The sequence below is a fragment of the Callorhinus ursinus genome, unplaced genomic scaffold (assembly GCF_003265705.2).
Source record: "Callorhinus ursinus isolate GAN/ISIS: 27379988/994484 unplaced genomic scaffold, GSC_fseal_2.0 scaffold5, whole genome shotgun sequence".
Taxonomy (NCBI): domain Eukaryota; kingdom Metazoa; phylum Chordata; class Mammalia; order Carnivora; family Otariidae; genus Callorhinus; species Callorhinus ursinus.
The window spans coordinates 12,803,498-12,831,470 of NW_027397067.1; the positions used below are offsets into that span (position 1 = coordinate 12,803,498).

Here is a 27,973-nt window from a genome sequence, read left to right on the forward strand (position 1 = left end):
TAGCCTGCTGTGGCAGCTGCTGTTGCTTCATGTTGTGTTCTTTTGTTCTGTTCCGTCCAAGAATGGAGCGCTAGGAAGTGTAGTGAATGGATTAATTTAAGGTTAAGGTTAGTGTTTTGCTTGCTTTCTAAGTAACCGATCATAATAATGCTTCTGGTAGAAGCTAATGAGTTTCTCTGAAAGTGAACTAGATTTATAAAACACAGCTCAGTGAGGGGGCTAGATTAGTATTGTTGATGGAAACCAAATTCAAATGCGTAAAATACTGGCAGTTTTTATCATTTGTTCCTAATTCTTTGTTTTCTTCCCCCTTCCTCCCCCCCCCCCACCTCCCACTCTCTTCTAGGACCTCTATCCAGACTTTGCCTGACACTGCAGGGTCCAAGAGAATTAAAGAAATACGGAATGACATGAAGAAGATTAGTTAAGGATTATAGGCTTTGAGGACAAACACCTCAGTGAGGTGAAGCACAGACAAGCTCCTGAGCTGTAGTTTGGAGGAGCCGTGTGTCGGAAGAAGATGGCGGATCCAGGAATGATGAGTCTTTTTGGCGAGGATGGGAATATTTTCAGTGAAGGCCTTGAAGGCCTTGGAGAATGTGGTTACCCTGAAAATCCGGTGAACCCCATGGGTCAGCAAATGCCGATAGACCAAGGCTTTGCCTCCTTGCAGCCATCCCTTCATCATCCCTCCACTAATCAAAATCAAACAAAGCTGACCCATTTCGACCACTATAATCAGTACGAGCAACAGAAGATGCATCTGATGGATCAGCCAAACAGGATGATGAGCAGCGCCCCTGGGAACGGGCTCGCGTCTCCTCACTCGCAGTATCACGGCCCTCCCGTCCCTCAGGCCCCCCATGGTGGCAGTGGCGGCACTCAGATGGGCGTCTACCCTGGCCTGCAGAACGAAAGGCACGGGCAGTCTTTCGTGGACAGCGGCTCCATGTGGGGCCCCCGGGCTGTGCAGGTGCCGGACCAGATACGGGCCCCCTACCAGCAGCAGCCCCAGCCCCAGCCACCCCAGCCTGCTCCGTCGGGGCCCCCCACGCAGGGCCACCCTCAGCACATGCAGCAGATGGGCAGTTACATGGCACGTGGGGATTTTTCCATGCAGCAGCATGGTCAGCCACAGCAGAGGATGAGCCAGTTTTCCCAAGGCCAGGAGGGCCTCAATCAGGCCAGTCCTTTCATTGCCACGTCGGGCCCTGGCCACTTGTCCCACGTGCCCCCGCAGAGTCCCAGCATGGCGCCTTCCTTGCGTCATTCGGTGCAGCAGTTCCACCACCACCCCACTACTGGTCTCCACGGAGAATCCGTTGCCCACAGTCCCAGATTCTCCCCTAATCCTCCTCAGCAAGGGGCTGTGAGGCCACAGACCCTTACCTTTAGTTCTCGGAGCCAGACCGTCCCCTCACCTACTATAAACAACTCAGGGCAGTATTCTCGATATCCTTACAGTAACCTAAATCAGGGATTAGTTAACAATACAGGGATGAATCAAAATTTAGGCCTTACAAATAATACTCCAATGAATCAGTCCGTACCAAGATACCCCAATGCTGTAGGATTCCCATCGAACAGTGGTCAAGGACTAATGCACCAGCAGCCCATCCACCCCAGCGGCTCACTTAACCAAATGAACACACAAACTATGCATCCTTCACAGCCTCAGGGAACTTACGCCTCTCCACCTCCCATGTCACCCATGAAAGCGATGAGTAATCCGGCAGGCACCCCTCCTCCGCAGGTCAGGCCCGGAAGTGCTGGGATGCCAATGGAAGTTGGCAGTTATCCAAATATGCCCCACCCTCAGCCGTCTCACCAGCCCCCTGGTGCCATGGGAATCGGACAGAGGAACATGGGCCCCCGAAACATGCAGCCGTCTCGTCCGTTCATGGGCATGTCCTCAGCACCGAGGGAGTTGGCCGGGCACATGAGACCAAATGGTTGTCCTGGTGTTGGCCTTGCAGATCCCCAAGCCATCCAGGAACGACTGCTGCCTGGCCAACAGCATCCTGGTCAGCAGCCGTCTTTCCAGCAGTTGCCAACCTGCCCTCCGATGCAGCCCCACCCGGGCTTGCACCACCAGTCGTCACCCCCACACCCGCATCACCAGCCTTGGGCACAGCTCCACCCATCACCCCAGAACACCCCGCAGAAAGTGCCTGTGCCTCAGGTAAGGGGACTCGGATCCTGCTGGCCTCACAGTAGAAAGTGCAACACGGTAAACTTTTCTAATCGATTTGTCCTTTGAATTTCTTGGAAAGCTGTTTCGTTAGGAGTTCCTTAATTTTTATCTTGTAAGCTACAGCGGAATCTCGCTTTTTTTCTATGAGTCTCTCACTTACTGGCTTATGCGTTTATTCACCAATTCAGAACAGTCTCGAATCCTCTGTCCCAGGGATTGCGGTAGGTGCTGTCGACGTGTCATGGATAACTAACCCCGGGGCCCTGCCTGCAAGAGTTGTCACTGTGTCAGTGCCAACAGGGACAGGGACATTGGACTCTTGTTCTTTGTCTTTCTCTCTCTGGTTTAAAAACATACCGAAACGTGGTTTCCAGCAGAGTTTTCCGTGTTTGTGGCAGTCCCTCCCACCTCTTTTAGAAAATTACGATTTTTTTTCCCCTTGGGAAGCTTCAAAATGTGTTCTTCTGTAATATTTATTTTACCAGCTATTGGATGCTAGTGTGAACTTAAGTTGCTAAGTGTAGAAAATCATAGTCAACGTTAATCTGCAGAAAGCATTTGGTCTCTGAGATTTGGGTACCCGGCGCCACAACAGGAGTCTTCCTTTTTGTTAGCTGCAATTTTTGTTAATTTTATAAGCAGACATTTAAGTTTCAAGCTCTTGTATTCACAGAGATGTCCTTCCATTATAAGCGTTGGTGTTTGTGCCCTAGGTCTAGGAAAAATACATTAATATCTATATATGTACAGATTATTCTGAGTGCTATTCAAAAATAGGTACTGATCTTTCACCATGGTTGCCACTTGAGTTTGGATGGCACAGGAGGCGATTTTAGAGCTGTTCTTAATGAACCTAGAATCGGTGAGGGTAAACATGACCAATGTGTGGAAAAGAAGCCCACTGAAAGCCTACACGTGGTTATGTGACAGGTGTCCGGAGACAGGAAATACCTGGGGATGTGGGTGCTTGGCATTTGGCTAGGACTTAGCCAGGGACAGTGAGCTGAGGACGGCATTTCTGGTTTGGGGATGACTCGGTAAATGACTCGGGGGCGTGGGACCTCGAGCTTGCCATGGGGCATGCCAGATGGCGGAGGTCTTGCGTTGTTTTAAGGAATTCAGACTTTGGTGGGGGAGCTTGGGATATTGATGAGACAGTCCACGGAAGCCTGGGAGACCAGAAATTGAACTGCCATCCTGTGGTCCAGGCCCATAAGGACAGTTTGGACCGGAGACTGGGGAGTGGAAACAGAAGGGATTAAAGCAATGTGAATGTAGAAAGGTTTGGTCAGGAAACAAATCTGTGTGGGGTAGCCCAGGTGGAGAGGCATTTAGAACAGAGACTCCGAAGCCTCAGCCCTGGTGGGTGCAGGAGAGTGGAGATCAGGAAAATCTCCTGGGGGCCCAGGACACAAGGATACATAGGGGTTTGGGGGAAGCTGCCGCCAGAGGTCTGGCACACTGGGATATTCTCAGCAGGACCCCTGAGGTCAGTGGGCGCTGCCCAGGAGAGAGCTGTTCCCTGTCTCCTCTGGGAGCAGACGTCCAACCGGTAGCCCGTGGGAAGAGGCTTGTGAGCCCTGTGGTTCCCGGGCCAAGTGAAGGGGGAGGTGAGAAAGCCAGTCTGACAAGAGGCTGGGAGCAGAGGGCCTCGGGGAAAACAAGTGCAAACGAGTCAGTGGAGAAGATCAAACCCTGCTCATTTGTTTTTCCTTGTATCAATCTCAAGGCAAGATGCCCCTCTTCAGAACTGACTGAAAGTGCTGTCCCTGTGGCCAGCCAACCTGGGTGGTGTCTAGGGCAGAAATGAATGTGACTTAGTTTCCAGGATTTATTCTTTTCTGGTTTCTCGGAAAGCGTCTTAATGGACGAGGGACGTTTCCAGAGCAGCGATTCTGACTTCTCCTTGTTCCAGCATCTTCTCACTCCGCTGGAGGACAAGCACAGCTTGAAGGAGATACCCTGTGGTGGTAATACGATCTCTGGATGGGAATTGTTGATCTCCTCCAGCTTTCCCTAGTTTGAAGAGCACAAAACATCTCAATAGCCACTTCAGAGGACGGATGGGAGTACGTGGCGTTCGAGTCACTTGACACTGGAGGGTTTCGTATGTGCTAGACTCTGGGGGACACGAGGTGTAGTTCCCTTTCTCTCCAGCGCCACGTTCTTGAGTACGCCATTATAGACAAACTCGGAACTGTTTTAGGGATGTATGTGAACAAGTACTTTTGAGGGATTTTTATTTAAGTTCAGTTGCCCTTAAAAATTTTTTGTTTGTGGTATTTGCCTTCTTATTTCTGCTTAACTTTGCATCCTCTTCAGATTTTGAAGTACTCAGTTCTGAAAATAATACTAGGGAGGTGCAAAATCTTATGAAGAGATTCTGACTCTTATAGTCAGAAAAGTGTTCGAATTTCAGCTCTGCTTCTTATTAGCTTGCTGATCTCAGACAAGTTAACCTCTCTGAACCTCAGATTCTTCATCAGTAAAATAGGAGAGAGAGTACCTATCACAAAGGGTGCTGAAATTAGTATATACCAGGTGCCTAGTATGTTGCCAGCTGGTGGTGTGTACTCATGTTTATTCTCCTCCAGGCTGTAGTTCTGGTCTCCTCCAGTACAGACCTTCATAATTATGTCATCTTACATGTAAATACAATGTAAAACTACTTTTATTTTTAAGGAGCAGGTTAAATATGATTAAATATAGCCTTAGTTATGAAACTGAATTTAATTAAGTTTGATTTGTGCAAATATTTCCCCTCCTTTAGCCCATATTCACAGGTGTGATGAGGATAATGATGTGGGTAATTCAAAATGCTATCACATAATCCTAAAAACCTCCCTCTCCCCCTGTGAATGACTCACGTTCTACTCTAGCAAGTATATCTATCTAATTATGTTTTGCTTTAAAACTACTAAAATTATTTTGCATTTCATATATGATAGAATGGTGGTTCAAAACCATGCTGTGTAGCAGGGAAACCGCCAGATCAGGTTGAAATATTGACGTGATTTGCTGAATTATCGCATTTAGGTAGGCCTGTTGGCTTTTTTATCTTGATTTTTTCACTTTTTAAAAATGTAAGTTATGCTTTTTAAATGTCTCGTGGGCTCTGAACAGATGTTTTCTAAGTTATATGACACACAGAAGTATCTTTAAAGATAAGTTTAAGTTTATTGTTGAAGAGTCAGCCAAGGAAAATGTTAGAAAAGCCAGAGTTCATTGGGCCATGATGTTCATTGTGGAGTTTGGACACATTCTTTGGTGCTAGCTCCAGACTGTCCTGATCATTTGATAAAGTTTACAGGGGAAGAAAAAAACCTAGCATATATTTCTTTTTAGTGGATGATAAGGGAGGATATCAGTTCCTGAACCTTTTCATTTCAGACCCATTTACATGCTTAAAAATTGAGGACTCCAAAGATCTTTCGTGTACGTGGGTTATATGTGTTGATATTTATTGTCTTAGAACCTTATTTATTTGTTGATAATTTAAAAATTATAAACTGGGGCAGCTTAGTAGGAAGAGTGTGTGACTCTTGATTTCAGGGTTGTGAGTTCAAGTCCCACATGGGATGTAGAGATTACTTAAAAACAGATAAATAAACTTTAAAAATAATAAGGCATTATGTGTTAACATCAGTGACATTTTTAAATGAAAAATAACTGTTTTCCAAAACAAAAAAAAAAAATTAAAGACATTGTTTCACATTTTCTCAAATGTTGGATTCTCACATCTGCCACTGCGTAGAGTCTGCATGCAAGTTATGAGCCTCTGCAAAAGTCCACTTAGGTTTGTTGAGAGAGAATGAGAGTGAGAGGCCGGTTACCTCTCACAGACCCGAGAGCCCCAGCCCCACTCTCAGAGCCGCCAGCACGCAGGGAGGCGTGCAGGCTTTGGAGTCTGCGGCGTTCGAGCGGAAGTATCATCAACCCCTGGCCCCATGACCTTGGGCGGGTGACTCAGACCACCTGGCCTCAGTGTTTTTCTCTCTAAAATGAGGGTAGACTGGGGCGCCTGGGTGGCTCAGTCGGTTGAGTGTCCGGCTCTTGATTTCAGTTCAGCTCATGATCTCAGGGTCCTGGGATCCAGCCCTGTGTCGGACTCTGCGTGCAGCTTCGAGTCTGCTTGAGATTCTCTCCCCGCCCCCCCCCCACTCGCTCTCTTGCTCTCACTGTAAAATAAATAAGTAAATAAATAAACTCTTTTAAAAAAGTAAAAATGAGCGTAGATTTACCTCCCTGGTTAGAGGCATAGCAAGCCTAGCAGTAATATCTTTTAATATTTAACATGGTTGTCAGATACATGGTGGGGACTCAAAAATGTAGTATTATCATTGGGCCAGTGCTCAGAATTGCTTGTTGCAAAGTTTAAAAAATAACTTAAAACACTTATTTCAATGTTAACTATAGTCAGAGTTGTTTGCCTTTGTTTCTGTGGTTTTAGGGACCAGTACCAGATACTGAGGCTCCTATAATACTATCCTTGGGGAGAGATAGAAACAGCTTGTTTGGGGTGGTGGTGGAGGGCTGGGAGCGGTGGGTGGATGGTGTAGGCAAGCATCTGCCATGGAAAGCACACCACAGGAATAAGCACTGTGTGCTTTGGAAGTAGCTCCCAATCCACTCTTGGTGGGGGTGCAGTCGGGGGTCTGGGAGGGTGAGCTGGGGGAAGTGATGGCTTCACTGAGATGTGAGGGGATCAGTCCAGGTTGAGGGGAGGCTGGGTGAAAGGGGGAGGGGGAAGAGTATAAGGTTTAGGAAATAATGAGCGTAAATAACGGGAGCTCCTAATGCCCCAGTGTTACTGAGGTGTAGGGGCTGGGGTGTGGGAGAGGAAGCTGTGTGGTCTCCTTGTGGGCAGGTTCTGTGTCCATGGGGTGCACTGGGAGGTTTTTGGCAGGGACACGGCACCATTGGGGTGCTCTGCAGCACCGTCAGGTGTGGGAAGAGAGCAGAGAATGGAATGTTTATCAGTGCATGGTGGCTGTGGGTGAGAACCACCTAGAAGGAGAGTACAGAACATCGTTCTGTTCATTTGAAGAGTTTATCTAAAAAAGACTGGTTAAGTGGATTGTCTTTCAAGTTATAGGCAGATCCCTGAGTTTCTGAATAAGTTCTGCTACTGCATAAGACATAGGTATCTCTGTCCACAGATTTGGCTTGGGGCGGGGGGGGGGGGGGCAACTTCTGGTGGAATTTAGAATCTGCAATGTTGTATCTTTAGAATAATTGTATTTTGAATAATTTGTACCCTTTTCATTAATGGGGCCCTAAAATACTGTCATGATCAAGGAAGCAGAAGCAGAAGAAATTTTTAAAGGACCTCTAAGATTGAGGAGATGGGTAATAATTTCTGTCTTAGTTTTTCCCCAGAAGATTAAAAAAAAAAGAAAAACACCTAGAAGAAGAATCAGTGGTTGTAACTTTCCCAGTTCTCTGTCTTTCCATGACATCTTATAAATATCTTTAAAAAACAGCCTTTCTGGGAAAACCTTTTCCTGGTTAATTTCAAGTAGAGTGCCTATTCTGCTGAAATTCTCTCAGTTCACCCAGTAAATACAGAATTCCAGACATGAGCAGAGTAATTTGGCAACTACTAAATAAATTTTATGGAAAATGTGGCCATGCATCTCAAGCTTCACTTATGCAAATTGTGATCAGAAGTAGAGAAAGGGGCCTTTTTAATAGAGAGTAGATGTATCTCTTTGAATATTATTCTTGACAAAGTTATGCTTTCATACCCCCATAGAAGTCTAGTGGAGATGGGGAAAACAAAATATATCTAAGGGGAAAACCCAGCTTTGACCTCAGTGGCATTCAGGGGCTGTTCTAAGTGTAGCCGCGTTCAGAGAACAGGCAGCCATAGTGAAGACCTTGGTGGAACAGGCTGCCCCACCATGCCTCACAGAGGGAGGGTCGCCGCTTTGCCCACGTGCTGGTGGCCTGTTTGTTCTTTCTTCATGATACGTTGGTTACAGCAAGCCACCCGTCCTTGACTGCCCTTGACTTTACTGGTCGATCTGGTGCTCTCAGCAGCCTGTTGTTGGGTGAAGACTGTTAGGTATTTCTTCTGTTGCAATTTGTATATGCTGCCGCTTAATGAGAACCTCCCGGCGTCTTCCCTCAGCATAGCTGCTTTATCCCAGAGGTCAGAGATTCGGTGGGTTAAAATGGAAAATACCAAGTGTAGAGTTAAAGCACAGGAAAAAATTCTGCCCTATCTGTCCTTTCACCCCACTGTCTGAAAGCATGAAGTGAGCCGCATACTAAACGGTAGCCTTGTCTCCTAGTGGCTTTTATTTTGTAAAAGAGTATTGTTTTCTGTAAGTGTAAAAAATATTGTGTAGGCAACAAGGAGTTAGTTTTTTAAATTACTTTTGAAGCCTGGATATTAACCATCGGCTAAGTGTCCTAAGCAGCCTATGAATTTTCTAGACCTTTAAGAAGTCACTTTTAGGTACTGCATTTTAGGCTCATATCTTGTTGTTTTTGTTCAACTCCATTAAAGAAATGTTATATTGAGTGTTATGTGCTAAGCACTCTATGAAGGACAGAGATTGGCGATGTGGGAGAAGGCAGGGAGGAGATAAAAGGCCTTCACCGAGATGGACACGGAATGTTGTTATTTAGGTATATCTTCTGGTTGTCATTTCTTCAGGTACCAACTATATTCTAGACCAGTGCTGTCCAGTTGAAATGTAGTGGGAGTTGTGGATGTAAGCCACATGTGTTATTTTAAATTTTCTCATAGTCACATTAAAAAAAAAGCTAGTAAAATTAATTTTAGTAATATGTTTAATTAACCCAATATATCTTAAGATATTATTCCAGTACATAATCAGTATAAAATTACTAATTAGATATTTTACACAAGTACTTGAAATCTAGTGTGTGTTTTTTACACACATTTCTCATTGCAGTTGATCTGTACTTGTGTCCCCATCGAAGGCAAACCAGGAGCCCAGTGTGGCTGGTGGCTGCCGTATTGAAGAGTACAGGGCTGGACTCTTTCAGTGGTGGTTGCTTCAAATTCTTTTTGAAAACAACTCGGAGTATAAATAAGTCTGTGCACATATAAATGAATTTTAAACTGTTGAATTATGACGGTAAACTTCACCGCAGCTGTTAGCACCCTCATTGTGAGGTTGGGAAAGTAGTAGCATTTTTTAATTCATGTAATGTTGTGTGCGTGTGTGCATGTGTAGTATCCTCATCAGATCGTGAAAAGTTAGATCACTGAAGTGAAATTTCATTTGTTCGGATTTCAAAGAATGCTGTCTGAATGTCTTTCTACTTTCTTGTAGGAAGAAGTAGTGAGTTTCTCTGAAAGTGGATTACAACTATTTCCAAGACTTTAGTTTCAAGTGGTTTTTGGATACTTGTAGTAGTTAATGCCGTCCCCCGCCCCAAACTCAGGATCTCCCTTTGCCTCTCCATCACTAATGCTTATTTATGAAATTGGTTCTCCAAGGTTAAGGGAGTAAGCCCTCATCTTCATTCCTAGGCATGCCTCCCTTCCTTTTCCTCTCACCTTTTTCTTCTCTGCTGCTCTTTTCTTCTTCATCTTAACAATCACTCAGAAAGGCCATTTCTGGCACTGCAGAGCAATAGTTAGCTGGGGAAGGAAAATTGGGAAGCGGGTCAGGGGGACAATTAGGGGAAAAGCATTGCTAGACCTAACTTGAAGAATTTACCTTAATCTTGACATCTTAATATTATTCTTCATTTGCTGTAGTTACAGCTGTCAATCTATCAGTAGTCTCTAAGTAACCACGGAGAGAGGGCCCTCATTCTTCCTTTGTTACTGAATGTAGTTCCTTTATCAGCGAAGGAAGTCAGCAGCAAACTTGTGCTTTTGCCTTGCAAAACTTCAGTAGGTGATGGTGCATCACCGTGAGTGAGGTTTCACTTTTTTTTTTTGCTTAGTGTGAGAAATGTAGGAGAGCCTTCTAGGGACTGGGGCATGACACTAGGAGTGGTGCCAGTGGAGAAGTTAAAGGAAGCTGGGAAAATGCCAAGAAGTTGGCACCATTTAAAAAAGTTAAAAGTCAACATAGATACAGAGACACTTGTTATCCTGCTTGCTTTTTTCCTGGTTTGATTGGATAGTGAGAGAGATGGCCAGGTAAGGCCGGAAGGCATTTCCTTCTGTCTTATTTTAAAGAATTTATGTATGTATGTATGTATGTATGTATGTATGTATGTATGTATTCGAGAGGGAGGGAGGGAAAGCGGGTGCATGAGCAAACAGTGGGGGCGCGGCAGAAGGAGAGGAACAAGCAGGCTCCTTGCTGAGTGCAGAGCCCGTTGTGGGGCTCAATCTCAATCTCACAACCTTGAGATTATGACCTGAGCCTGAACGAAGAGTTGAACACTTAACTGAGCCACCCAGGCGCCCCTCCCTATGTCTTATTTTAATGATTGCATTAAAATCACCACCCAGACAGTTATTTAAAGGAAACATGCCATTTTGATTCCCCTTTATGAAGAGCATATTATCCGTTCTGCTTTATAGGGTGTTTAGCCTGTTCTCCACTGTTTTCTGTGTTTAATTCTGAGTAATTCTTACCACCGATTTCAGGAGAATTCTTAGACTTTAATGCTAACTGTGAAGGCAAAAAAAAAATTGTTTTAATTTGAAATAAGAGGTGTTAATGTTGAGAGCTATGTTGTTTGTTTTGGGCATGGGCAGAGAGTTGGAGGGTATCGAGCACGTAGTGATGTTGGAAGCCTTGCTGAGAGTTTCTTGAATGGTGTTCTAACTTAGCATGTGCCCTTCCTGTCTCTTCCTCGGCAGGCTGGAGCAGGTTTGCAGCTCTGGGGTAGGAATCCCTCCCTCAGCCATTGGGTGGGCTGTGGAGTCTCCGCTTCTTGCTTATCAGGAAGAGCTGGGAACACGGCAGGGTGGATTTCTCAGCTAGTGAATAGGCAAGGACTTTTAGATGACCCTTTCCCCGGAACTTTTTTTGAAGTTGTATTTCTGAACTTTTTAGTGAAGGGGCCATGCATGGACTTGAAGTTCTTATTGAATATAGGAATATTTGAAAGTGAAGTACAGTTTTTAGATCATGCTTCTTCGTGGACTCTTAACAGCTTGAACGTTCTCTTTAACTTAAAAAAGCAATCATATAAAATTGTGGGATTAGTCAATTATGATGTGTTTGTTTTCACTGTTAATGTTACAGCCACCTCAAAATGTCAGTGTGAAGAGATGGCTAACCTTTAATACCACTGTGGAAGTTGACAGAAATGGACAGTGGGGACTAATGGAGAATTTTCCTCAGTCTTGACATTTTAATGTTACTCTCCATTCTCTGTATTCATAGCTGTAACTCTACAGATAATCTGTCAGTAACCACAGGCAGAAGTGGAACTGGGGCAATCACCAAGTAGGATGTGCTGACGTTGCTTTAAATTGGTCCATTACTAAGCTAAACTCCATTTCTGGCTGCTCAGATATTGCAAGGACGTTTTCACAAAGAGAGCCGTTGAAATGCATGGAGGCATACTGTGGATTAAAGGAGACAAGTGAGAGTTCTTTAGGGAAAAAGTTTGATGATTTAGAAGGAGTTAAGTAGTAGTTCATTTTTATCAACTTTTCCTCTGGATGCTTACCCCTTTCACTTTAGCTGTATTCCCCTAAACAGTGGGGCCTGTTAAGGGAGCATACACATCCCCCATGCTGGGTGCTCCGCGTCTTATATAGCCCGACCTCTGATTCAATCAGCGTTCCTCTTACTCTGAAACATGGTAGCAGACAGCTGAGGGAAAGAAATACTCCAGAGCCTGATTTTGGAAAAGGGCTGTCCTTAGAAGCTGAGCTTAAAGCTCTCAGCTTTAGTGTTTGCAAGAAAGTGAAAAGCCAGTATTTACATATAAATAAGTTCTCTAAGCTAGGGTATCATTGGTGAAGGGAAAAAGCAAAACAGAACAAAAAACTAAGAGACCAGGCAGTCATAGGGCAAAAAAAAGGCCAGATTGTAAGATCAGTTTTAATAAGTTTCCCTCATTGAAGACTTAAGTGAGAATCCCCCCCTTTCTAAAAAAGATTTATTTATTTGGGGGGCTGTGTCTTTGTGAGGGGATCGGCAAAGGGAGAGGGAGAGAGAATCCCAAGCAGACTCCTAGCCGAGTGCGGAGCCTGACACGGGACCTGATCCCATGACCCCAAGATCACGACCCCAGCTGAAACCAAGAGTTGGAACCTCCACTGACTGGGCCACCCAGGTGCCCTTTGAGTGAGAATCCTTTTAATGCCATGCTGTGTTGCATGCTAGAGCAGTATTTCATATTAAATATAAATTTGGCTTCAAGAGGGGGTTAATGGGAAGAGGTGTCCGTTTACTTGCTTCATTTCGTGTTTTCATGTTTTCAGCCCCTCGTGCCTCTGCTGGCTGGTGGGCCACGCACTGGGCGGTTGGCCAGGGTGCTCCTGGCCACTGCTGCCAGAGGGGGCGCTGGCGAGTCAGGAGCGCAGACTTGTGAGGACCATGGCTTCACCTGCGTGGGAACTGCAGCTGACTCTCACTCTTCCCATCTCGTGCCTGGTCAGAAAATTGGGTACTTAGTTAGTGTCCCCAAACTTGTTTCCTGGGGATAACAAGTGCCAGTGGCTCCAGATCATTATGGGGGTTAAATGAGATAGTGGCTGTCAAGTTTTTAGCACAGTGTGTGGCATGTGGTAAGTCTCTGATGAAAGTTCAGTATTTTATTGTAACTATTGCTAATGTGGTTCATTGAAATGAGCTCTTGAAATTCCTCCCCCCGCCCCACTTTCAACTTTTCACCTCAAAGTAGAAAAACTTTTCCTTATTTTGTGAAACAGAACATTATATATCATGGCTTAAAAATCAGTTTATTAGAATCCCTATAAAGCAAACAAGAATTCATAATATTTTTGTTAGGGGGAGGAAATCGCTATCACACTACTGTATTTTTAATTTACTCTCTAGGAAATGGGGTACTATATATAAAATACCAGCTTTCTCAGTGTTTAATTTCTTCCCACTTTCAACCAAGGTGAAATCATCTCTTAGATTTGCAAACTTCAAGTGTCAGAGGTTACGTTGGCATCCTGTTCTGTGTTCTTAGGGAGGTTCACGGGTATTTCCTCTAGCATCCAAGAATTATACATACTCCTTTATATAGTAAGTCTTGACTTTATTAAATATAAACTGAAACTTAGCAACTGTTAACCACAATTTGGTGATCCATTTCACCCCATTGTTTTTATCAACATCTTCCTGTATTTTCATGGTGCCCTCCCTATACTCTGTGATGACATTATGATTTTGTTTGGTAAATGGGTTCCTGTGGAACAATTGCAGTGGTAGTTTTGAACTCCATTGGTTTGTGAGGGCCATACCACTTACGATATTTTTAGTGTTTTCTTTATCCTAATCTGTTTTTTTTCTTTGAAATATAACTTCATGTTTCAAAGTGAGACCATCACAAAAGGAAAATAAAAAGAATCATTGCAGTTTGTTTGATTCAGTAGCGATGTTTTTTAAAAGTGGCCAAAGAAGGTGATTCACAGTTTTTTAGTATGTGGGGTTTACAATTTTGGAAACATTTGTTGTGCAGCTCAATACTGTTGTCACTTTTTTTTTTTTTTAAGATTTATTTATTTTATTTGGCGAGAGAGGGCATGGTGGGGGTGGGGAGGGGCAGGGGGAGAGGGAAAGAGAGAATCTGCAGGTGGACTCCTCACCGAGCACGAGCCCACCACAGGGCTCGATCCCAGGACCTGAGGTCATGACCTGAGCCGAAGCCAAGAGTTGGCCATTTAACCAAGAGTTGGCTGACTGAGCCACCCAAGGCGCCCCAGAAGTTTACTATTTTAGAGCTATAGAATTTTGGAGCTAGATAGGGGAGCCATGTTATTTAGGAAAGATCACATATCTGTCTTCCGTTTGACTATAAGGGAAAGGACCTTTTTGCTTTTCATCTTGTAACTTCATACAGTACAGTTTTTTTCTTTTTATAAAAATATTGAAGAAGAATGGGATTTAAAAAAGTAGATGGAAAACCTGTTAGTTATCAAATGTCCGTCAGATATGTGTTTACCAAATATCATGTATAATGTTTGTATATATTTATTGAACTATACACACAGTCTGTGTATAAAATGAAATGTTCCCTTCACATTAAGGAAATACTATAGAGTGGTTGCAATCCAGCCTGCTGTATACTTTTCATTTAATTCAAGATTTAACACCTCTTAAATATGCTTAACTGTGTACTAAAGTTTGTCAGAAAGTATCTAGTACTTTCCAAGTTATTTTTCAAAGAAAATTTGCCATTTGTTCTTTGATGCCACACTAATAATGTGTTTGTAGAAAATGTGTAAGTTCGTACTGTCTGTGACCGGGCTTGTGGTGACGAGAATGTTCTGTGTTTGCTCTATCCGGTACGGTAGTCACTCGCCACAGGTGGGCGGTTGGGCACCTGAAACAAAGCTCGTGAGGGACTGAGCTTTTAGTTTTGTTTAATTTTAGTTAATGTAAATTTAGCCGTATGTGGCTAGTGACATACATGTTGGACAGCTCAGCCATAACAAACAAGAAATTATTTAGGTTTTACCAGAAAATAAGGTGTAGGGCACAACGAGAACTAGAAAAGTTTTTTGTCATCTGTGTCCCTACTTTTTTAATCTCTCACCTCTTACCAGATGGCCTTCAAGCCAGATGCACCCTGTATCTTTTGGCCCCGTTAGGTGGTTGTAGAATATAGTGATTCATACGTGGTAATGCTGACACAATTCACATTGTTATTTTTGGAATAAATCTTTGCTGTGTATCAACCAGTTGTTGCTAAACACAACATACTGTTTTTTTTTTTTTAAGATTTTATTTATTTATTTGACAGACACAGCGAGAGCGGGAACACAAGCAGGGGGAGTGGGACAGGGAGAAGCAGGCTTCCCGCTGAGCAGGGAGCCCGATGCGGGGCTTGATCCCAGGACCCCAGGATCATGACCTGAGCCAAAGGCAGATCCTTAACAACTGAGCCACCCAGGCGCCCCTATTACTTAATTTTTTCCCAGAGAAGTCCTAGCCATAAATGTTTTATATGAAACATTTGTTATTATTTGGTTTCATAAGTTAAAAACTATCACAGATGATGAAATTGTTTTTTTCCCCCTTGAAAAAGATTTCTCACAATTTGATATTAAATTCAGTCTCCTCATTCTTGTAAGAAAAACTTCAAAATATTTTCTCAAGTGCTTGTGGCTGACAGCTATATCTTGTTATTGGTCCCCTAAGGTACACTTCTCATATTTCGAGGTGGGTGTATATCTTTTTTTTTTTTTCAGTTATCTCTGCACCCATTGTGGGGCTCGAACTCACGACCCAGAGTTCAAGAGTTGCATGCTCTACTGACTGAGCCAGCCAGGCGCCCGTGTGTGGCTCTCTTTTGAGCAGAATGTGCTAGTGTTACGTTTAGCATTGAAGACATGCAGAGAAACATCAGTTTTTATAAGATATTACTTCAGGGTAAGTTAGTTAGTCCTGTACTAAGATTGATCTTGTCCCCAGATTTTATAATGTATGATTAGTGGCAGAGAGTCAGTAGAATAATAGAAATTACATTATACTCCTTAGTTGATAGCTTTCCAAAAAGGATTGGCGGGGGGGGGGGTTGGGCAGAGATTGAGAGAGGGGGGGAGAGGGGGGGGGAGAGAGTGTGTATGTGTGTAACAGAGACAGGAAATTGGGTCCTGGAAATAGGACAGGGAGATATGCTAATGGTAGCCTTGGTTGCCTGGACTGAGCACCATGTTCTGTTTCGAGCTTCCTGGTGACTGTGCAAGGGGAAACCTGACAAGACGTGTCATTCTCATCATCAAAAAGAAATTTTTTTTTTTTTCTCAGAAGGATGTTTTTTTCCCCTGGCATCAAATCCTAAAAGGAATTTTGTGTGGTATATTTTATATATGTAGGAGGTACTGATTGACATTACAGATACTGTTCTTAGATGAGGTAGTTTTATAACAAATATAGGAATAGTTTTTTCCCTTCATGATAGTTTCTGTCATGCTCCTTAATAATCCCGTCTGAGAGTGGCAATCCGGGCTACGTGGTGACAGCTGTCGTGTGAGGGTTACGTTGATCTGACCTAGGCAGCGCATCTCGGGGATCCTGCTTGGTAACTCAGATGGACTTACGATGCCTGACGTGGACAGGTTGCATATCTTAGGCAGTCTCCTCTAGATTTTTGTTCTTTTAATTAGGTCATGAATAGAACCTTGACAGAAGGTGATTTGACAGATTCTTCAGGTCATCAGGAGTCAAAAGTATGGTGACTATATTAAATGCCACTGAATTGTTTACTTTAAAATGGTTTACTTTTTGTCTTTTATGTTATGTGAAACTCAACTCAATAATAATTTTTTAAAAAAAAGGCTAAAGTACTAGTTTTCTAACTTACCGGTGGAGAATAGAAGAACCCTCTTCATTGGAAATCAGATAAGAGGATTGTAGGATGAACATTCTGTTTTGAAAGTTGAATTCCTAACATGCATTGTTACCTAGGTGGGAATCTCTCACCTTCTCATGGCACTTGGGGTCATAAAAATGAGGGTAGGTAGATCCAGCATTTTCCCTGGAAAGGAATTCAGCGCTTTATTGAACAGTTGATCAGAATTCCAGAGTAGCTCTGTCCAGTGGAGTTTTCCGGTATGATGGAAATGTTCTCTGTACTGTCCCTTACAACAAGATGTATTAGCAGTTCTGGTCATGAAGACTTAAAATATGGCTAGTGTGACCAGGCAACCAAATTTTAATTTTTATTTAATCTGAACCAGTTTAAACTTGAATAGCCACATTTGGCTACTGACTACCCTATTGGACAGCGCAGTTCTAGTCATATTTGGTAGAGCAGTAGTACTTAAACTTTTTTGTCCCCTACGAGAATTTTGAAAAATTAAAAAAAAAATGTTTTTGTTTTCCAGTTAGAATAAATGCACTAAAATTCCTGTGTCACCATCATTTCACTAAATGGGCATTTGTGTCCTTTCTTTACACCTCATTCAGAGGAAGGCATTCTCAAATCACCATTTGATTGGTGGCCCCCAGAGGTTTTTATAACCCAGGGCAATGTACAGTAATAAGGTTTGGGATGAATGAGAAAGGCATTTTGGTAAAACGAAGTGATTGTAGTGGCGCCTGGGTGGCTCAGTGGTTAAGTGTCTGTCTGCCTTCGGCTCAGGTCATGATCCCAGGGTCCTGGGATCGAGCCCCTGCATCGGGCTCCCTGCTCGGTGGGAAGCCTGCTTCTCCCTCTCCCACTCCCCCCTGCTTGTGTTCCCTCTCTCGCTGTGTCTCTCCCTGTCAAATAAATAAAATCTTAAAAAAAAAAGTGATTGGAAGAAAAGGAGAAGCAGCAGAAGGCTGGTTGTTTTTTCTTAGAATGTGTGCGTTCCTTGGGAAACTGGAAAGTGACCCCTGAAATTCTCCCTGGCCCTTAGAAACTCTTCAGAGCTCTCCGGGCTCACATGCATGCTGGTTTGAAGACCGCTAGAATGTCAGTATGACTCCGGTGGTGTGTCTTAGTATCTTCTGCACACCCATGTCAGCCGAATGTTATCTAATCAGAGACGCCCAAGCTGCTGGTGTGGGCCTCACTGTCCCTACTCTGAAGAAGCTCATTGGGGACTCTGATGTGTGTCAGAGGCTGAGGAGGGCTGCTTTTAAGTACAAGCAGGGATAGTTGTGGCCTGAAAAAAACTCAAGAGCAGGTTTTGCCACCCATTGTCCCTCTGTATAAAATCCCAAGTAACTTTTCCATAGATTGTTGAGTTGCATGGCCTGCTAGTACATCCATTGTGATGAATTTGGTAACTGAACAAGTTATGCAGGAGACTATTTAGTTGAGAAAGGAGCATGGTTGCCCGGGTGGGCCTTGGAAGATGACTGGGTCTTAGTGGGGTCATTGGTTCTTTCCTTCTTTCCTTCATCCATGCCTCACACGTTTAGTGACTGATGAGTATGAAAAAAGTGCTGGAAATATAAAGATGAACAATACCTTTTCCTTGCCTCCGAGCTCGCTTGTAGCTGGTGTTGAGTGGTTAAGCGTGTGTCTGTATCATCATGTAGTAAATGCTGGTAAAGGGTGAGCACTCTTTAGGTATGGTTATGGCACAAAGATAAACCATTTTGTTAGGGTTAGGGCTTCACAGAGGCTTCTGGCTTTGGAAATCTGGAACATAGTGACATTCAGAGTTGATTAGAATCTTTGGAATTGACCCAGTTTGACAAGATGGTACTTGGATGTGTGAAGACTGTAGAGGCCATGCAGAATTTTATGTTACTTACAATATTTAAAGTTTCCACTGTCACCTCTTTTTGCTGTCAATGTACACGGGAGTCCAGATTCATAATCAGACCTTCTTTGGTGAGAATACAGTAGGAACAAAGGGCGTTGATTTCCCTGAGGTTTACTTTACTTAGGACTTTCATCCAGGCTCACCTGTATCTCTGCCACATAGCAAAATTCCTCTTCCTGGTCAAGTTTTCCTTGATCCCTTTTACCCTTTTGACCTTATTGGCTAAATGGCTAAACATGTCCGTTGGGTCCCTAGCAGACTATACCTTTCCTGTTAATACCTTCTTTCTTCTTACTAGGTTTGATAAAATTGATTATTATGCACCTTTTCATTTACTTTATTTTTCTTGCATGCACTTGGCTGTTAGGGTTTCCAAAACTCATTTAGGTACCTTTTCACTATTCTTTAGGGTATGTTGCTTCAGTAGATATTTCTCTCATCTATATATTTTTATCAGTTGAACAATACTCAACAAATATTACTGCTTGTTCTGTACCAAGGATTGTTCTAGGCATAGCAGTGAGCATAGCAGTGAGCATGAAGCTAACATTCTAGTGAGAGAGGCAACCAGCCAGCTAACCAAAGTGTGTGTGTGTGTGTGTGTGTGCGTGTGTGTGTGTGATATTAATTATGAAGAAAAATAGAACTGAATGAGGGGATAGTGAACTATAGAGAGCAGTATTGTGGATAAGTTGGTTAAGGAATGCCTCCTTGGGAGGTAACACTGAGCAGAAAACCTGAATAAAGTAAAGGGAGCAAGCAAGTTATGCAAACATCTGAGGGAAGTGAGTATAGCCTGTGCAAAGGCCCTGAGGCAGGAGTGTGCTTGGTATGTTTGAAGGGCAGCAAAGAGGCCATTGTGTTTGGAGTATAGTGAGTGAAAGAATGGGGGGAGTTTCGGTTACAGGAGTAACTGGGGGTCGGATCAAGTAGGGTATTGTGAGCCATAGTGTATGGAGTTCAAATTTTACTGTGAGTGAGATGGAAAGTTATTGAATTTTGAGCATGATGTGATATAATATATTGTGTATTTTAGCAGGCTCACTCTGCTCTTCTCTATGAGGACTAGATAGGGCCAATGTGGACAGTTGATCAGGCAAGATAAAATGGTGGCTTAAATTACGATTGTGGTGGTGGTGCCTGGGTGGCTTAGTCGTTAGGCCGTCTGTCTTCAGCTTGGGTCATGGTCCCAGGGTCCTGGGATCGATCCCTGCATGGGGCTCCTTGCTCAGCAGGAAGCCTGCTTCTCCCTCTCCTGCTCCCCCTGCTTGTGTTCCTGCTCTCACTATCTCTGTCTCTGTCAAATAAATAAATAAAATCTTTTTTTTTTCCTTAATTGGGGTTGTAGTAGGAAGTGAGAACAGATTTCAGGGTAGTGCTGACAGGATTTGCTGACGGATTAGAAATGGGATTTGAGAGAATGAGAGACAGTGGGGTTTTAGCTTGAGTAGTTGAGAGATCAGGAATACTGGGAGAGGCAGGTTGGGGCAGAAAACTCACATTTGATTCAGACGTGTTAATTTGGAGGTGCGTACTAACGAGACTCAAGGAGAGGTTTCAGAGAGGCAGTTGCATATGGGAATTTAGAATTTAGGGGAGGAGTTCAATTTATCATTGTATAGATGGCATTTTCTGCATAGCCTGGACGATGTTGTTTAGAGTGCATGGGTAGAAGAAAAATGTGAGGATAGGGCCCTTGTGCAGTCCCTTATTTCATACTCTAGCCAGGAGATTCGGGACAGTATGGCGCGAAGAGTAGTCAGGAAGGTGGAACACCACCAGGGTGTGTGTCCTGGAACCAAGTGGGGAAGGGGTTGCAAGGAGGGAGTGAGTCGTCAGTTGTGTCAAGTGCTACTGTGAGGTTGAGTAAGATGAGGACAGAATTTCACCTGTCTCAGTCTTTTTTTTAATATTTTATTTTTACGTAATCTCTGCGCCCGGCATGGGGCTTGAACCTACAGCCCTGAGATCAAGAGTTGTGTGCTCTACCAACCGAGCCAACCAGATGCCCCTTACATGTCTCAGTCTTAAACGCCCACCTTTTTCATATTCTCATATGCTTCCTTACAACATAATAAATTAACTCTTCTTTTGTTGTTGAATTTTAGTAGAATCCTGCATCTGAGTAGCAGTTCAGCAAGAGGTCATTATAATAGCACTTAGCATCTACCATGTACTAGGTGGTATTGGCTCCTGAGACACAAAGATGAATAAGAAAAACCCTTCTAAACTTCCCAGACTTGTAATCTTGGGAGAGAATGTCTGTACATTTTTTAGTGCAATGCTTGGCACAATGAATGTGAATATTGAATGAATAGCGTATAAAAGCTAATGATAAAATGGTTGCAGTTAGTTGGTGACAGGACTAGGATTAGATTGACTTTCAGTTTCTATTCTCTTTCTTCCAGTGGACGCCATTTTTTTTTTTAAGATTTATTTTATTTATTTTAGCCGGGGGGCGGGGTGGAGAGAGAGAGAATCTCAAGCAGACTCCCACTGAGCACAAAGCCTGACTCTGGGCTCCATCCCAGGACCCTGAGGTCATGACCTGAGCTGAACCCCAGAGTCAGACACTTAACCGACTGAGCCACCTAGGCGCCCCAGTGGACGCCATCTTTAAACATGTGAAAAATAGCCATCTTAAAGCTCATGAAGATATTTATGGGAGGATGTCTGCTTAAAAACTATATTACTACACTTCCAAGGTACCGCACATTAGTAGAAAGCTTTCAGTCAAGATAAGAAATCAGATTCCCATGATGCTGTTGGATAAGGGATCATATCAGTTTTGTGCATTGCCTGTCCCACTTTCCTATTGTCTGCTACCACTAAAAGCGAAGGAGGATGAACCAGTGTGTGTGGGGGGCGTGGGGGGTTCTGTGGTATTGCTTGAATTGGCAAGCTAAGCATTTCTTTTAAAACTTTTAAATTCTTTTAAAAGCATTTCTTTCATCTTTAAAATGGATGTAAATTTTGCAGTCCACTCAAGTATAGAATTTTTGCTTAGCTGTTTGGTTATTTAACACCTCCTCCCTCCCCATCCTCAACCTCTACCCCGAGGAAATTTTTTTTTTTTTTTTTTTTTTTGGTTGCTTTGAATCCCTGTTGATATACTTGCCGTGTTGTCTTGGGGAAGTGCTTATGCTGGTGGTTTCATAACATTTTTACTTCACAACCTTGTAATCAGAAATTTTTTTAAAGTTAGATGCATGTCTCAGTTGCATGGAGTTAGTAAAATCTTCAGAAGCCCTTGGCCCTTGCTGGTGGAGAGCCTGGGAATTCCTTCTTGAGGACTAGGGATGCCCCATTTCCCTTCGGTAAGAGATGTGAGGTTCTGGCTGGGCTCATCAGAATAAGGAATGAGGACTGCAGTATTCCCTTCTCTTACCTTCCAGATACTGTGGGAGGGGGGCCTGTCTCCCCCTTTTTAGTCAGTTCTTCACCAGACCTCTGGGTCTTCAACTGTCTTGTATCTTCATGGACTCTCTCTGCAGGCTCTCTTAAAAAGTTCCTTCTTCTTCTTTTTTTTTTTTCTTTTAAGATTTTACTTATTTATTTGAGAGAGAGAGAGAGAGAACATGAGCAGGGGTCAGGGGCAAGCAGAGCCCAATGTAGGGCTCAATCCCAAGACTCTGGGATCATGACCTGAGCCGAAGGCAGACGCTTAACCGACTGGGCCACCCAGGCGCCCCTCAAAAAGTTCCTTCTTAAACCACAAATAACCAAAGCCCTGTCTTCCTCTAGATATAGTCCTTTCTTTCTTCTCTTCAGGCATAGTGAACTGATACCAGTTCTTCCAGACCTTCTCACCCCTGGGCTTTTGGCCCAGAACACTGACCTGCAGTTTAGAAATGGCTTCTTCTCCAAAGCCTTTTCTGACCTCAGCGGTGTGGGCTCTGGACTACTCCTCTGTGCCCCCACATATCCCCCACATGTCCTCCCCCTGTTGTGATCCCTCATCTTGGAAGGCAGCACAGCACAGTGTTGGAACAGTGTGGCCTTGGAGTCCTGGTTCTGTCCCTTATGAGCTGTATGACCTTGGGTGAACTGCATAGCTTCTCTGGGCCTCAGTTTCTCACCTCTAAACTGAGACTCATACTAGAAGCTATTTAATACTGTAGTTAGGAAGATTGAGTAGGGTGTGCTTGCAGTTGTAGCTGGTTACATAGATTGTCTGTAAATTCTGACTGCTATCCATGCCACATTATTATATTATTACTGCTACTGTAATTTTTACTAAGATACTCTGTCACCTCCTTTGTATTCTAAGCAGAGTGAGATCAGGGTTGTGTCTGTCATCTTCATTTGTACCCTCAGTGCATGGCGCATACATTCTGTAGGTGTTTGTCCAGTGTGTGGTACGCTAACGGCAGGGGTGGGAGAGAAGAGGTGTCTGGGGATATGAGGGGAATGACATTCACGGACCTCCTATGGAGGAGACACCTCCTGGGCCGATTCGTGTCTGGCGGGTGGAAGCCAACCGGGACTGAAGGTCACTGGGCAGCAACTGGGAGGACTCTGGGGAGGGTGGACTGAGAAGATGAGCCTGCATGGGGGAGGCCAGCAAAGAAACTGAGAGATGCTCCCGGGCAGTGCTGTCCGGGGGGACAGGATGTGAGCCACACGTGTCATGTAAAATGGTCTAGTCACATTAAAAAAGCAAAAAACATTTCCAAAATATTTTTTCAGCATGTAATATTTGCATATCCATTCAACAAATAATACTTAATATAAAAATATGAATGAGATGGAGGTAGTTTACTTGTCCTGCTGCTGTTCTCAGTCTTTGGGATCTGGTGTCGTTGTACACTCTCCGCACTTCTCAGGGCAGACCTGCCGCATTCCAGGCACTTGGTAGCTGTGTGTCTGGTAGCTGGTGCAGCGGACAGCACGGGCTTGGGAGAAGCTAGTTGGGAGGTAATGGGTCTGGACTTGAGACAGCAGCGGTGTGCTGGAGGGGTCGAGGGGTGGAATAGGACCACTGCGTTTCCTGCTTGGGTACTAGGGTAGAATTCAGGAAAAAGAACACAAGCTTTTTTGTTTGTTTTCAGGAATCAAGGGGCAAGAGGTTAAGATGGTGAGTTAGGTTTTGGAGTTAGGGTAAGACCTTGGGCTCCGTGGCTCAGGAGCTACATCTGGTGCTGTGTGATCTGGTGGAAGCTCTGCAAACCGAGGACCGTACCCCCTGGGCTGTCGATTTCCCCCTCCGCCCACTGCCCATTCAGGCGTCCTCTCTGGCTCAAGGGCTCCCTTCTTGGGCTTCAGGGGAAGATAGATAATCGCCCCCCCCCACCCCCACCAGTGGATGGGTTGTGGTCAGAGCAAAAAGGAGAAGCTTACGTGTGTCAAAATTTGCAAACATGTTTAACCTTCCATCTAAAATGACTGAAGTATTTCGCAGTTCGTAAGCCATTAGAATTTTAAAGTTTATTTTAAAATTTGTATACACTAAAGTCCTAAGCCATTTTAATACAAAATATAGTAGTTCAGCAGTTATTAGAAAATGTACCTTTTTCATTTTTAGAGGTCCAATTCTGAGAACTTTTTCTGGGTCTCTTTCCAGGGAGTGCTTTTGTTGGGCACTGTCTCTCTGGGAATGAGATGAGTGATCGCAATTAGTTCACAGTAGAGAGGCAGCGTTTGTGGTCTCTTGAGTCTCGTTTAGGATATTCAAAGATGAGGTGCTAACCTCACCCATCCATTCATTCATTCATCAGTGAACATTGTTGCGCGTTTATTATGTGCCACTGTGTGAGGTTGTAGAGGTGTAAAAATAAGCTGCTCTCCCCTTAAAAAAGCCCCAGTTATACTGTAACGGAACTGCAGTGAAAAGAGAGAAATGTATGGGAGTAGGTAAGTAATTATTTCAGGGCCAGGAAGAAAAGGGATGGTTGAGTCGGGGAAAGAGAGTGCTGGAGAAGTTTGTGCAGACCCAGCATGGGCCCTGTTGAAGGACCGCAGACGTTCAGCCTTGCTAGTGTGCACTTAACTTATGCCTGCATTTGTTAGGTCATAGTGGCTGAAGGCGTTCTTCCCGGCACCGTGGAGGTTCAGCTGCTCTGAGGTGTAGAGGTGGAGGGCACTTGTGGTCAGGACAGAGGGTGGGGGATCATGGCCCTGTAACATCTGAGTGCGGTTCGGGGAGATTTTGACATTCACACTCAGTAGTAGATGCTCAGCTGTGGTATGTTTCAGTCCCTGCTCTGGGTGTTAGGGAAACACACACGTGTACGCGTGTGCTTGCACACATGCACACGCTGTGTATACATGCAAACAGGAGCATAACATGCTGCTTTCCAAAGGGCCTGTAGCGCAGAGGGCTAGAAGGATCTCATAATAAGTAGTGAAGCAATGTGGTAAATAGTACTTGACCTTGGGAAGAGTGTTTGACTCCACCTGGAGAGATCAGGGAAGGCCTCAGGAAGAGGTTATGTTTAGTTGTATTTTGAAGATGGAGCAGGAGGAACGAGTGGGAACGGGCATTCCAGGCAGGAGGAGTGACACGTCCACAGGCACTAAGTTGGGAAAGAGCGAAGTGCGTTATGGGACTGCGTTTGTTAGCCTGCGCTGGCCGACGTCTTCAGTGCCGAGAGGCGGGGCACAGGAAAGATGGCCCTGGGGAGGACCCCGACTGGCCACACTGGGAGCCTCAGTTTTAAATGCAGTTGATGGGGATCGTTGACAAATTGTACAGGGAAAACAGCACAGGTGGCTTGTGTTTTCGAACCATCTCTCTGTCCCGATACACAGCACGGAAGAAGGTGAGCCCAGCGGGAGGAAGACTTGGAAGGAGGACCTTTGCAGTAGGCCTGGACTGCGGAAGTATGGATGGGGGCCAGCGAGGGAGAGAAAGAAACAAGATTGGGTGACTGGGAATCACAGTTGACAGTGACCAAGATAGAAAAGCAAGCTGGTGGAGGAAAGTGATTTTGATTTTGGCCTGCTGATTTTAAGTTCCCGAAGGAAATATCCAGTCTCGGGTGGAAACATGGATCTGGTTCTGCTGCAAATGAGGGAGGAAAGGTCAGAGACGAGGTATAAGAGAGTAATGTTGTGGTAGCACTGAGGTTTCCCCCCTCCAGCTTTGATTTTCGAAAAATTTTAAATCTACAGAAAAGTTGAATAATGCAGTGAGCACCTGTTTGTCCTTCCCCTAAAATCACCAAGTATTAGCATTGTGTCACATTTGTGTTAATCAGTTACTGCCTAAACCATCCTGAAGGAAGCCAAGGGAGATAGCCATGGAGGTTTTGGGTAAGGAGCTCTGAGGGCAGAGGCAGCCTGTGCGAAGACCCTGAGGTAGAAGGGCCTTTGTCTTTTATTGTTTGTTTGTAAATAAGGAATCTATGTAGTTGGAGTGGAAGAGCACAAAGGAGGATTATAGGAGATGAAGTTAGGGAAGTGGCAGGAGTCCACATCATTTAAGGCCTTGTAGGCCATGGTGAGGACTCTAGATTTTACTGTGAATGAAATGAGCAAATCTTGGAGGTTTTGAGAAGAGATGTGACATGGTCTGATTTACATTTCTAAAGGATCCTTCAGACTGTGCAGCAAATAGACTGGGGTGGAGGACAAAGTTAGAAATCCCGGGTCAGTTATAGAGGCTGTCACAGTAGTCCAGGCAAGGTCTTGCAGTCCCTGGACGAGGAGAGTAGCGGGAGAGGTTGTTGAAGGGTATTTCCTGTCTATGTGGAAGGGGCAGCCAACAGGACTTAACAGATTGGATTGAGGGAGACTAAGTGAAGAGTCAGGGATTACTCCATGTTTTTGGCTTTTTCTGCTGGTAGAGTGATAATGTGTGGCACTGGAGTTTGGTCGAGAGAATTAAGATTTTGTTTTAGAATGCATTAAGTTTGAGATGCCTGTTGGGACATTGACGTGAGTATATCAAGTAGACAGTTGGATAGAGAAGTACGGAGTTCAGGAGAGTGGTCTGGGCTCAGGAAAGAACTCTGGGTTTCATCAGTCTGTAGGTAGTATTTAGAGCAATGGTACCTGAAGAAGGAGGAAGCCCGGATGGAGCCAAGATCCAAACATGGAGGTTTGGAGCTTCTTGGACATCATGTTTGGGGAAGTTGATGAGAAACTGCCCATGAAAGAGCCTGCAGGGTAGGAGGGAGAGGACCGTCCTGGAGGTGGAAGTCTTGTGAAGAAGCTCAGAGTGGGAAGCTATGTCAGGTCCTGCTGTTAGGTGAGGAGCACTGAGAGGGACAGGAGGCCGCTGGAGGTCACCTTGATGAGAATAGTAGAGTGGTTAGATAGAGCAAAGTCAAGAGTGAATGGAAGGAGGAGGAAGACAGCAAATGTGGTCACTCTCGTGAGGATTCTGCTCTAAGGGGGAGCAGAAAAGATGGCAAGAGCTGGAGGAAGATGTTGGGTCAAAAAAGGCTCGATAAATATTTGAAAAACTGAATGAGGGGTGGAAGGATGCCATAGGTGGAGAGAACTGTGTAAAGGCAAGAGTCAAATCCAAAAGTAGGTTGGTTAGATCAATTTGGAGGGAAGAGCTACATGGTTCTGTGTGGCAGACTTCTGGGAGGGGGTGGGCAGACTTCTTTGAAATTGCTAAAGAGTGTTGCTACAGGGTGCCATGCGTGGGGGTGGCTGGAAGCCAGCCTAGAGTTTGCTTGAGCTGGTGTCTCCTAGCTTGCGAGGCTCACAGCGCTCTGGGTAGTGCCTGTCTGCACTGCCCACGCCCTCCGCGGTGTCGTGGGGAATTCGGGGCCCCGACAGTTCCCTTCCTTGCTTCCCTCAGTTCAACACTGCCCCTCTAAAAAGTGTCAGCGCACTGTTTCCAGGTGAGAGAGTGTCGCTTTCGTCTGTGATTTCTCATGGTCTCGGGGCTCATGCTGAATGACTTCTGGTTTTTGGTTCTTTCTGCCTCATCCCCCTTCCCTCTCACCTCTCCGTGGTTTATGCGGTATGGATCTTCAGCTTCAGAGGTTCAGCAGAAGTGTATAAACGTGAATGCACTTTGTATTCCTAAGCATTATTATTCTGTGCAGACTGAGAGGCTTAATACACATTGTTTTATGACACGTTATACACACGCATACACACACACACACACACACATATTTTATGACATGTTATATAGCAGAGGCTAAGCTTACTGCAGGAAAACCTAGCAGATGTTACATGCATGTCTGTGAAATGAGATTATGCGGTATTGGAATACTGTTCCAAAAGTTTCCCTTTTTTATGGGAAAAGTAAGTTGTACACTTAAACATTTTGTTATAGTAACTCGGGTTTATCTTATTTAATTTTGTGCTGTCTAGTGCAGGTTTTCACTTCGGTTTTATCTTTTTGTGTTTATCTGAGACACTTTCTTAGTATTTCCTTCTGAGATCTTCATTTTCCCACTCCATCTTTACAAATAATCCTTTCTTTCTTTCTTTCTTTCTTTCTTTCTTTCTTTCTTTCTTTCTTTCTTTCTTTCTTTCTT

At 44.3% G+C, this 27,973-nt stretch overlaps 1 protein-coding gene across 4 annotated transcripts in view; it reads left to right on the plus strand.

The window, feature by feature from the left end:
• The first annotated feature begins 346 nt into the window (after positions 1 to 346).
• Positions 347 to 27,973, plus strand: part of CHD7 (chromodomain helicase DNA binding protein 7) — a 124,706-nt gene continuing 97,079 nt past the window's right edge. For 2 of the 4 annotated variants that reach the window (XM_025870629.2, XM_025870630.2), the window contains exon 1: positions 347 to 2,230. In XM_025870629.2, the coding sequence (XP_025726414.1) occupies positions 521 to 2,230 (1,710 nt within the window). In that variant the 5' untranslated portion in view covers positions 347 to 520. Of the gene's footprint in view, positions 2,231 to 10,305; positions 10,326 to 27,973 lie in introns of those variants that run through there. The other 2 variants (XM_025870631.2, XM_073892800.1) reach the window with 2 other exon arrangements.